The following is a 12444-nucleotide window of genomic DNA, read 5'->3' as shown; positions in this document are numbered from 1 at the left end:
TGAGGAGAGGAAAAACTTTTTATTTGCTGCTCTGGAGACTAGGACTAGATTGGACTGGATGGCCGCTGTGATCCCTTCCAGTGCTATGACACTATGGTTCTATATGGGATCTACCACACTTTTGAAAACCATCCACACCTTTGACCTTTGGGTTTCTCTGGGGAATTCTTCTCCAAACACACAACAGGAAAGAGTTTGAGCCTTTGCCCCACGGCCCCTCATAGATTGTGGAGACACTTCCTGATAGGTGGCCATCTTTGCAGCTGTTTGGCAACCCTTTGATGTCATAGAGAGAAGGGAATTTCTACTCTGACCTCATGTGGCCACAATCTCCCTTCTTCGGTTTTTCTTAAAGGCCCAGTGGAACTCTCTCAGGGGCATTTCAGAGAAGAGCTTTGCAAGGTGGGCGCTGGACTCCCAGACCTTCTGCACTATGCAGACTATTGGCTTCCTCCTCCTCCTTCTGGTGATTTTTGCTTTTGGGGCTGAGTTGGCACTCACCCATGGTCAGCCAGGTAAGAGACCTCTTCCAACCTTCATGTCTCCATCAATTGAGAGAAAATTTATGGAGACATGAAGGGGGATATTAAAACTGGACAAGGCATACTCTCAAAAACATGCTCTAATTTTATGGATAATATAGGTTATGTGATGTCTGGAGATTGCAATATGGCAATAGCGCAGACTACATATTTTACTCAGACAGACATAATTTTTGAGAATTAATAAGTTTCTAGCATCCTAGCATCAACGTTTTTAGCAACAGAGATCTCAAAAGTTGGAATTTTATATAAGACATTTTCAGATCACAATCCCATAGTGTTAAGAATGTGTGACATTAAAAAAGAGGAAGAGAAAATAAGTTTGATTCTTGAGAAATTAAATGTTCTCCAGAAATATACCCACTATGCATTTACATGACCACACCATCAAAATGCTGCTCTCACTTATATTCTTGGAACGAAATTGCACTGGGGTCAGCATCTCAATATATTACAAATGGTCCAGATTTAGAAACATTAATTTTGCTGTCTTTTTAAAAATACGCTCTTTTTAATGAAATATAAGTGAATACAGTAGAGTCTGACTTATCCAACATTCTCTTATCCAAGTTCTGGATTATCCAATGCAGTCTGCCTTTTAGTAGTCAATGTTTTTGTAGTCAATCTTTTCAATTCATTGAGATGTTTTGGTGCTAAATTTGTAAATACAGTAATTACTACATAACATTGCTGTGTATTGAACGGCTTTTTCTGTCAAATTTGTTGTAAAACATGATGTTTTGGTGCTTAATTTGTAAAATCATAATGTAATTTGATGTTTAATAGGCTTTTCCTTAAACCTTCCTTATTATCCAACATATTCGCTTATCCAATGTGCTGCCGGCCCGTTTAAGTTGGATAAGTGAGACCCTACTGTACTTGTAATTAGAAGGAAGGTCATTTCTGTAGAGTAGCATTTCTCAACCTGGGGGTCGTGACCCCTGAGGAGTCATGTGGGGCATTTCAGAGTGGTCACCAAAGACCATCAGAGAACACATATTTCTGATGATTTTAGGAACCTAAATCCCTCCAGTATTTTCTGTTGGTCATGGGGTTCTGTGTGGGAAGTTTGACCTAATTCTATCGTTGGTGGGGTTCAGGGGGTCTTTGATTGTAGGTGAACTATAAATCCCAGCAACTACAACTCCCAAATGTCAAGGTCTATTTTCCACAAATTCCACCAGTGTTCAAATTTTGGCAGATTGAGTATTCGTGCCAAGTTTTATCCAGATCCATTATTGTTTGGGTTTATAGTGCTCTCCAGATGTACAGTTCCAATACTCAATGCCCACCAAACGCTTCCAGTATTTTCTATTGGTCATGGGAGTTCTGTGTGCCAGGTTTGGTTCCATTACATCACTGGTGGAGTTTTTTGTTTGTAGGTCAACTATTAATCCCAGCAACTACAACTCCCAAATGACAAAATCAGTCCCGCACCCACACCCCACCAGTATTTAGATTTGGGCGTATGGGGTATTTGTGCCAAATTTGGTCTAGTGAATGAAAATACATCCTGAGTTTCAGATATTTACATTATGATTCATAACTATAGCAAAACTGAAGTTACGAAGTAGAAACGAAAATAATTTTATGGCTGAAGTTCACCACAACATGAGGAACTGTATTAAGGGGTCGTGGCATTAGGAAGGTTGAGAACCATTGCTGTAGAGCTTCTTTGTAGAACATAGATATGGCTATTTTGTGAAGTATTTTCCTCTCTCCATGTCTTCTCACTTTAGCATCTGGTTATTTTGGAGACACTAGAAGTTTTGGAGGAGATTATATGGTAAACCTTCATTGTAGCCAGAGAAAGATCTAGATAGTGTTGGAGACCCCAAACCAGCCACATTTTCCTTCCGCAGACCTCTGAGGTTTTCTGCTTCACTCTGCTGACCTTAAAGTCACTAAAATATCAATCTTTTGGGCCACAACCGCCCAAACCTTCCAGCCATGATTTGAGCATGAATGGAGAGGTTCACAATGCATTTTAAAGGCTTCCAAAAGAGAGAGGAGCCACAGGAAACCTTTTTGTTCTTCTCCCATCCAGAGTTCTGCCATTTTCCTCGAGACCCTGGTCCATGCAAGACGTACATGCTCCGTTATTTCCACAACACCAAGTCCAACAAATGTGAGGAGTTGATTTACGGCGGTTGCCATGGGAATAAGAATAATTTTAAGACTTTCGACAGCTGTCACTACACCTGCGTAGGTAAGTGGGAGAACCAAGATGGAATGAAGCAGAAGTCCACCACTCTGGAAGGCCAGAAATGGAAACCCAGCAGCCAGGATGAGGAAACATGAGGAATTGACTTGTCCCCTTCCTCCATCTAACACTTTCTTGACCTGGGAGTAGCTCTTCAACAGTTGAGCAAACACATTATTGCTGTTATTTGCCATATGACTTATGCCATGTGACTTATGGAGGCCCTACACCCAAAGTTGTTGTTTTTACATGAGATGGATGCTTATGGAGGCCTATATCTAAGAAACCTCCAAAGTTGTTGTTGTTGGTATATGCCATAGAGTCTCCCTATGAGACCATACATCTGAGAAACCTCCAAAGATGATGATATTGTTGTTGTTATGTGCCATGGAGACTCATGGAGTCCCTACAATTGAAAATTGAAGCTCCTCTTCTTGATGGACCAGCTCAGGATTTCTTTCATAGAATCCTAAAGATGGAAGACACCTGTGGGCCATCTAATCCACCCCCATTCTGCATTGAAGGAAAACACAGTGGAGTCCATCCACCTGTAATCTTACTTTCCATTTTTCCCACTTCTTTTCATTTACCCTGGAATTATTGTGTCTTCCAGCGAGTTGTGTTGTCTTTAATAACAGAGGCTGGATGGCTATCTGTCAGGAGGGCTTGGACTGTGTCTTCCTGCATGACAGAAGGGGTGGGACTGTATGGGCCTTTGGGTCTCATCCTGTCAAGAGTCAGACACCAATTTGAGAGCAAAACAGAGTTTATTCAAGAGATAGCCCAAAAAATAGACATAAACACAAAAGATGGCTTTAAGCACTTAACTTTCAGTGTTTAAAAGCAGTCCAAACAAAAATATATCAAAAGAATGCTTTAGCAACCAAACCAGGTTATCTAAGCATATAATCCAGATAAAACAAAAGGTGCTTCAATTCAGCTCTAAACAAACTAAGTTGGCTTGGAAAAGTAACCAAAACAGAACAAAGACTTGGAAACTTCAAAAAAACTCCCAAGAGTCACAAACTAGCAGTTTTAAAACAAAGCTCTAAACAGAAATGGAAACTGGGTAAAAGAGCCTGAAAACAAACTTGGAGCTGATGCAAAAAAGGAAGAAATGGCTCCAAACCTTTACTGTTGCCAGCAACAAGCTTTGGGGATTTAAAAGGGCAGTGCAAAAAAACGTCGAATTAGCATGAACAGCAGCAAACTGCTTCAAGAGTGTAGGTAATGCCAGAAGCTCCAGGGACAAAGCGAAGAGACGTCGTCAGGTTGATCCAGGGTCAGGACAGGAGACAGCAGCAGGGTCCAGAAGCAAGCCAGAAGTCAAGAGCCGTGGGTAGACTAAACAGAGAGCGTAGGCAGAAACAGGGTCGAATTCCTGTCCAGGGTCCAGAGGTTGTAGTCATCAATTCAAGATCCACGAAATGGCACAAAGAGCCAAAACAACGGAGGCAACAGCAGCTAAAAATAGTAATAACAATGCAGTCCAGGAAAACCCACACAGTTCCAGCCCTCCGTTGCAGAGCAACCCAGATAAACTTACATCTGAAGCAAAGTCCCAGTCCAGTCTTCTTAAACACGTACAGGAATCCCAATGGCGCCCAGCAAACACCTTGCCACACACAAAGTGAAGTGACCAAACATTCCCAATTTATCGCAATTCCCCCTGGGTATCCAAACACCAACACCCAAAGAGCAGGTGTCCCAAATCTTTAATCAGAGTCAGAACTCCACACAGCTAGAGCTCGTGGATCGGGCGTGCCTAATTGTTCATCAGAATCCCAATCATCCTGCCCACATCCAACACCATGCACACCTGAGTATCCATCCTCCCTCCTCCAAACAGACCAAGTGGGATCTACTTCTGAAGATACCCAAGGTTCAGCAGTATCCATGGGCCCCAATTCCCCAGGCATCTCCGGTGCCCGTGCCCAGTCAGTGCCCACTTCCTCAGCCACCACCTGTTCACCAGCATCTATTTCTTCCACAAACTCCCCATCTGAATCTTCCTCAGAAGACTCCCCATTGAGGTCATTTTTCCTCCAGTATGCTAGATCTGGAAAGGACCATCTGCACAAAATTGCACAGTCAGCATTGAAAACATGGTTTCTCTATTCTTAAGTGGCTTTTGTTTTCAATGTACAGAGCAAATAGCACTCTGGACCATCAAATGACACTCCATCCATGTGTCAAGACAAACTTGGTGGCACCGAATAGCAACAACTGTGTTGGCAAGGGATGCAGGGGATGCACACAGAAATTTGGAATATTCATCTTTGGACTATCCTCTATGCTGCTTGCATATTCCATAAAGTAAAGGTCACTATCACTTATTGTGCAATGAGAAAAGAAAGCCCTGGGTGGGTCTTTGTGATACCAAACCAAAAGTCCCGGCAAGCCAATGAGAGGAAGCCATGGAAGTTAAAGTGGCTTCAAAGTGTTTTTGTAGAGGGATATTTAGGCTAGAGCTAACTCTTAGCTATCTAACATGGCTACGGGGACCAGTATAGTGACACTGTAGACTTAATGCTGTTTGACACCAACTTTAACTGTCATGGATCAATGCTATGGGAATCCTGGGCGTTGTAGTTCTGCAGAGGTCTTTTGCTCTCTCTGCCAAAGAGTGCTGGTAGCTCATTACTAAACTACAACTTCCAGGATTCCATTGCATTGAGCTATTGAAGTATCAAACTGCATTCTTTCAACAGGGTGGATGCACCCTGATTCATAGGGGTCAGTATAAGCCAGTGGTTCTTAACCTGTTGGTCCCCAGGTGTTTTGGCCTCCAACTCCCAGAAATCCCAGCCACTTTACTAGCTGTTAGGATTTCTGGGAGTTGAAGGCCAAAACACCTGGGGACCCACAGATTGAGAACCACTGGTATTAGCTAATGTGTCATAGTGGTTTGAGCCCATGACTCTAGAGCCCAGAACTCTTCGGCAGAGAAGGCTCGAGACCTTGTTAAACTATAGCTCCAAGGATTCTATAGCACTGAGCCATGCAGTTAAAGTGGAATCAAACAGCATTCATTTGACAGTGTGGAATGAATGCACTCTGGCACAGAGACTTCAAGGCAGTAGCCAATTGTTTTGGGTGACTATTTTGAAAGGGAGCTTCACCCTCCTGTTTCCTGTTTCAGAGAAACCGGGCACCTGCCCTAAATCTCCATCAAAGTTGATGACCATCTGCCGTATCTCCTGCGGCAGCGACTGGGAATGCCCTGAGAAGACAAAGTGTTGCAGTTACGGCTGCCATGTGCAGTGCGTGGATCCTTACTAAGGTGAGAAGGACATTTCCACTGGTGTGTGTGTGTGTGTGTCTTCGTGCATTTGTGTCTATGCATACGCTGCAACCTGGTCAAGAACTGTACTGAGTGATTCTTCTTCAGGATCCCTGATCTTCAAAGACCTCATAGCTATTTAATTTTTCTGATTTGTGAAAGAAAGAATGTGTGGTTTCATTCCACTGATTTGCAATTGCTTATCCAGCCCAACCGAAATTATGCTTCCCAATGGCTCTTCATTAGTGTTGTGCACTCGTATGGAATTTCTGTTCGTTTTGTGTAGTTTCATTAGTGTCATCTCATTTTTGTATTAGTGCCCCACAAATGAAAATGGGCCGCGTTTGAAATTAATTAAAAAGTTTTAAAGCCAGCAGAGCCAAAGCAACAGACGATTTCCATTCCAGGATGATATGATATTCTACACCTCACTCTTCTCTATAAGCAAACTCCAACTCCCAGGATTCCAGAGCATTGAGCCAAGGCAATTAAAGGGGTGTTTCTTCCTCTGGAATTTTTTTAAGAGAGACTGATTGCAGCAGAAAAGGGTTGGAATGGATAGTCTCTGTGGGTCCCTTCCAACTATGGGATTCTATGATTCCTCTTCATCATCAGCTTCTCTCTCTTCTCATCTGCAGGCATGGTTGGACATGCAGAGCCACCAGCCATTGCAAAGCTCAAGGCAAGGCACCCACTTGGACCTCAGACTTTGGCATCACTAATCCCTGGCTGGCTTCCTCTTTCTTCCTCTCAAAAAAAAGTTTCAAATTATTGCCACCTTCCTCTGCCTCCTGAAGACATCTCCTGACTTAAAAAAAAACAAAGTAAAGGAGTTTTCTTGTTTAGGGGTAGGTTGAATCTGAGGCTGGAGTCCATGAGCAGCTCTCCAGCTTTCATGAGCAAACACAGAAATGAGACATGTGAGAGATAATCCTGATTTTGAAATTCAATTAAATATCTTTAGATTCTAGGACCTTGTCTCATTCTTTCATAGCTGTCCTTCCAATTCTTTTGTCTTTTCTGCTTTCTTGACAGCAGTGAACTAAGGGATAGAAAATCCATTGTGAATATTCATGTCCATTGAGAGGCCTTGGATTTCTTCCCATGAGGATCACATATTCCTGCACAGAAAAGGAGAGGGGGTTATACTGGATGACTAAGAGAATATAGATTGCCTTAGAATCCAGTGGAGATGGCATTGAACCCATGTCAGTTCAAGTGGTTTCAAACTGCATTCTATGGACAGTGTAGATGTTAGTGTTGACATGAGACCAAACAGAAAGAACTCAAAATAAATTACAAGGAAGGAGGGGAAAATGATATGAAGTCTCTGGGCTCAAGCTATTATCTTGTGTTACAGTTGCTCAGATGTAACCAGTTTAACTTACTCTGTTTAGACTTTTTACTTGCATTATAATTTTGCTTGCAGTTGCAGTTACTACTTCCCAACCACTTTCCCCCTTAAACCAGCTGGAGCCTTTAGTAGATGGGCCAGGTGAAGAAGCAATCAACAGATGTGATGCTCCCCTGGAGGATGGATGTAATCCAGAAAAACAGTCAGTGAAATTTTAATCATCTTTTGATTAGCTCAACTGTCCAGTTCCCTATAGAACAAAGATAGGGGCTTTTGAAGACAAAGATGTGAGGTTCCTGGAGCAAAATGTGATGATATTGGCCACTCAAGGGTTTGGCTGACAATAAAAGAGTTAACGAATGCACATGTTTAAGTCTCTGTTTTGCGGGCAGCAATCTCTCAGCCTCAGCTGATCCATACACTTATACAAACCATCTTGAGCTAACCTGAGCTGGCAGGGGAAGTCACCTATCTTTGCATATACATAAACAATGGATCTGACGATTACTTGGCTTGGGAAATGGCCAGAGGGGTTTGTTCAACCTTTCTGTTCCCAAAGGAGAGTTGGCTGTTTCTGGGCTACATCTTGCTACATTTTATACATTTTAAATATAAAAATATTTACATTACACAATTGAAAGATACAAATTACACATAAAGTAATGAAAAATAGATACAATTTATTAAAGGGTTAAAGACTATAAAGCAGGGGTTCTCAAACTTTTAAAGCTGAGGGCCGGTCCACAATCCTTCAGACTGTTGAGGGGCCGAACTATCATTTGAAAAAAAAAACCGAACAAATTCCTATGCACACTGCATATGTCTTATTTGTAGTGCAAAAACAACAACAACAAAATAAAAATACAATATTTAAAAATAAAAACAATTTTAACCAACTCAAACCGATCAGGATTTCAATGGGAAGTGTGGACCTGCTTCTGGCCAACAAGATAGTCAAGTTAATTAGGATTATTGTTGTTGTGTGCCTTCAAGTCATTTCAAATTTTGGGCGAGCCTAAGTCAAAATTTTATTTATTATTATTTATTTATTTACTACATTTATATACTGTCCTTCTCACCCCAAAGGGGACTCAGAGCGGGTTACAATTTATATGTATATACAATATATTATAGTTTAGCATAGAACAATATTAGCATTATATATTACTATATTGAATTATACCACTATACTGTAATATTATTAGTAATATTACATGTAATATATAATATATAATTAATATTATTATATGGTATTATTATTAGTATTACATTGAATTACATTATAATATTACTATCAATATTATATGTATATATAATATTACTAGCTGTGCCCGGCCACGCGTTGCTGTGGCAAAGTGGTGGTGGTATTGGTTAAAAGTTGTTGTGGAATTTTTATTTGACGTTATTTGTATTTTTTAAATTAATTTTATTGTAACTTATCTTTTTTATTTATTATATTTTATTATTATGTTGTATTATTTTTAATTATTTTGTTAATAGTATTTTATTGTATTAATTTTTTTAGTGTTTTTAATTATTTTTATTGTATTATTTGTATTTATTTTATTTTTTATTCTTTTATTAACACTGGGCTGAATGGGTTGCTAGGAGACCAAGTGGGCGGAGCTTAGCCTTCTAACTGGCAGCAATTGGATAAAAACTATTATTCCTCTCCCTGTAATTGGGACTTTATTTTTCTTTTCTTTTTGTTGTATCAACCTAGAGCCGTGAATGATGGGTTGTGTTGTCAAATTTCGAGGTTGGGGGGCCTGTAGTTTTGTTGTTTTGTCCGCTGCCCTGATGCCATCACTCTTTTATATATATATAGATATTATATTATTAAAACTGATATAACAATATTATATTATAAAACTGAGGGCAGGGGCCAGGTAAATGACCTTGGAGGGCCGCATCCGGCCCCCGGGCCTTAGTTTGGGGACCCCTGCTATAAAGTCTTGGAGGGGGTGAAGCTGTTGCTGGCCTGCTTCTGGTCTCCCAATGCCTGGGACTTACGAAAGTTAGGAAAAGGGGTTTTTTTTAAAGATAAATTATATATATATTTATTACAGAGCCCTTGATGAATTAAAAAATCTTCTTGGGGAGTATTGTGGTGCCATAACAAGAGGAAGCATGAACTGCCCTTCTGCTTCAAAAGTTTGAGGACTCTGGTCTAGATTGAGGAAATCATAGTGTCACGCTCTTCAGCTTTGGTCAGAACACTAGGAATAATTTTGTGTCTCTCCAGTTCTGGGCACCACAGTTTGAGGAGGAGATGGAAGGTGTCCAGAGAAGGGCAACCAAAATGGTCAAAGGTCTGTAATCCAAGTCCTATGAGGAATGACTGAGGGAGCTGGGGATGTTTAGCTTGAAGACAAGAACATTGGGGAGCAATCATTTTGGAATATTTGAAAGGCTGTCCCTCTGAGATGAGAAAATCTTGTTATTTGCTGCTCTGGAGACTAGCACTAGGTTGGACTGGATGGCCTTTGTGATCTCTTCCAACTCTATGACACTATATTTCTATATTGGCTCTGCCACACTTTGGAAAACTAACCACACCTTTGACCTTTGGGTTTCTCTGGGGAATTCTCCTCCATACACACAACAGGAAAGAGTTTAGGCCTTTGCCCCACGGCCTCTCATAGATCATGGAGACACTCAAGATAAATGACCATCTCTGCAGCTCTTTGGCAATCCTTTGATGTCATAGTTTTACCAAAGACAGAGGGGAATTTCCACTCTGATCCCATGTGGCCACCGTCTTCCTTGTTTGGCTTTTAAAGGTCCAGTGGAACCCTCTCGGGCATTTCAGAGAAGAGCTTTGCAAGGTGGGCACTGGGCTCCCAGACCTTCTGCACCATGCAACCTACTGGCTTCCTCTTCCTTCTTCTGGGGCTTTTTGCCTTTGGGGCTGAGTTGGCACTCACCTCTGGCCGGCCAGGTAAGAAACCTCTTCCAACTTTCATTTCTCCATCAATGGAGAGAAAATTGGAGATGGGGGGGGGGTATTAAAGCTTAACAAGGCAAATTCCCAAAAACATGCTTCAATTTTAAGGATAATATAGGTTTAAGGAATGTCTGGAGATTGAAATATGGCACTACCACAGATTACACATTTTACTCAGACAGACATGAATCATTGTTGAGAATTGATAAGTTTTCGCGCCAAAGTCTTTAGCAACAGAGATCTCAGAAATTGACGTTTTATCTAAGACATTTTCAGATCACAATCACATAGTGTTACAAATGTTTGAATTTAAAAGAAAAAAGGAAGAGAATATAAGTTTGATTCTTGAGAAATCAAATTTCCTTCAGAAATATAGCCACTACGCATTTACATAACCACACCATCAAAATGTCTGTTTTCACTCATGTTCTTGGAACAAGATTGGCTTTTCCCATTGCACTGGGTTTGACATGTCAATTTATTAGGATTGGTCCAGACTTGGAAACATTTATTTTGCTGTCTTTTTAATAAGAGGCTCCTTTTAATGAAATATAAGTGAATACTTGCAATTAGAAGGAAGGTTCTAATTATAGAGCTTCTTTGTAGAACATGGATATGCAAGGTGGCCATCCTCTGAAGTATTTTCCTCTTTCCATGTCTTCTCACTTTAGAATCTGGTTATTTTGGAGACACTAGAAGTTTTGGAAGAGATAATGTAGCAATCCTTCATTGTACCCAGAGGGAGATCTAGATAGTGTTGAAGACCCCAAACCAGCCACGTTTTGCTCCTCTGCTTCAGCAGACCCCTGAGATTTTCTGCTTCACTTTACTCTGCTGAACTTAAAGTCACCAGAATATTGATCTTTTGGGCCACCACTGCCCAAACCTCCCAGCCATGATTTCAGGACGAATCAAGAGATTCTTAAAGCATTTTAGAGGCTTCCAAAAGAGAGAGGAGCCACAGGAAACCTTTTTGTTCTTCTCCCCTCCAGAGTTCTGCCATCTTCCTCCAGACACTGGTCCATGCAAGGCGTACATGCCCCGTTATTTCTACAACCCCAAGTCCAACAGATGTGAGGAGTTCATTTACGGGGGTTGCCGTGGGAATAAGAATAATTTCAAGACTTTCAAGAGCTGTCACTACTCCTGCGTAGGTAAGTGGGGAGAGGGCAAGAGAGAATGAAGCAGAAGTCCACCTCACTGGAAGGCTAGAGATGGAGATCCAGCAGTCGGTATGAGGAAACACGAGGAATTTACTTACCCCCTTCTTTCATCTAACACTTTCTTGACCTGGCAGCATCTCTTGAACAATTATTGTTCAACGTATGGAGGTCCTATCTCCAAGAAACCTCTAAAGTTGTTGTTGTTGTTGTTTTTACATGACATGGAAGCTTATGGAGATGTACATCTGAGAAACTTCCAAAGATGTTGCTGTTGCTGTTGCTGTCATCGTTGTAATGTTCCATGGAGTCTCCCCACGAGATTATACATCTGAGAAACCTCCAAAGATGATGATATTGTTATTGTTATGTGCCATGGAGACTCATGGAGTCCCTACGATTGAGAATTGAAGCTCCTCTTCTTGATGGACCAACTCAGATATTGCATAATGCGATTTCTTTCATAGAACCCTAATGATGGAAGACACCCCAGGGTGGTCTAATCTATCCACATTTGGCTATGTACTCAATTGAGTACAATCACCTGTAATCCAACCTTACCCTTTTCCCACTGCCTTCCATTTTCCCTAGTATTAGTGTGCCTTCCAGTGAGTTAACACAACTCGCTGGAAATCACACTAATACTAGGGAAAATGGAAGGCACTGGAAAAAGAGGAAGGTTGTATTACAGGTCTCAAATAACAGAGGCTAAATGGCCATCTGTCAGGAGGGCTTGGAATATGTCTTCCTGAATGACAGAAGGGGTGGGACTATATAGGTCTTTGGGTCTCTTCCAATTCTAAGATTCTATGGATAGCCTCAATGTAGCCATTTTGGTTTCAAGGAATCATTCACACTGAAAATGCCCTAAGGTCCATTTATTTGATGTTTCGGAGGTGCGTTCTATTCTCCAATACCACATTTGTTTTATTACGAACAACTTCATTTTTCCTCC

General features: G+C 41.1%; 1 protein-coding gene across 1 annotated transcript in view; it reads left to right on the top strand.

Annotated features, from left to right (window-relative positions):
* Window positions 1-382: 382 nt before the first annotated feature.
* Window positions 383-12444, top strand: part of LOC103280508 (papilin) — a 74814-nt gene continuing 62752 nt past the window's right edge. The window contains exons 1-6 of the mRNA XM_062979793.1: window positions 383-515; window positions 2590-2751; window positions 5888-6025; window positions 7458-7584; window positions 10166-10323; window positions 11322-11483. Of these exons, the coding sequence (XP_062835863.1) occupies window positions 434-515; window positions 2590-2751; window positions 5888-6025; window positions 7458-7584; window positions 10166-10323; window positions 11322-11483 (829 nt within the window). The 5' untranslated portion in view covers window positions 383-433. The remainder of the gene's footprint in view (window positions 516-2589; window positions 2752-5887; window positions 6026-7457; window positions 7585-10165; window positions 10324-11321; window positions 11484-12444) is intronic.

Source organism: Anolis carolinensis, chromosome 4 (assembly GCF_035594765.1).
Source record: "Anolis carolinensis isolate JA03-04 chromosome 4, rAnoCar3.1.pri, whole genome shotgun sequence".
NCBI classification, from domain to species: Eukaryota; Metazoa; Chordata; class Lepidosauria; order Squamata; family Dactyloidae; genus Anolis; species Anolis carolinensis.
Note: the sequence above shows the minus strand (reverse complement) of the source record. Positions and strands in the feature narration are given on the sequence as shown.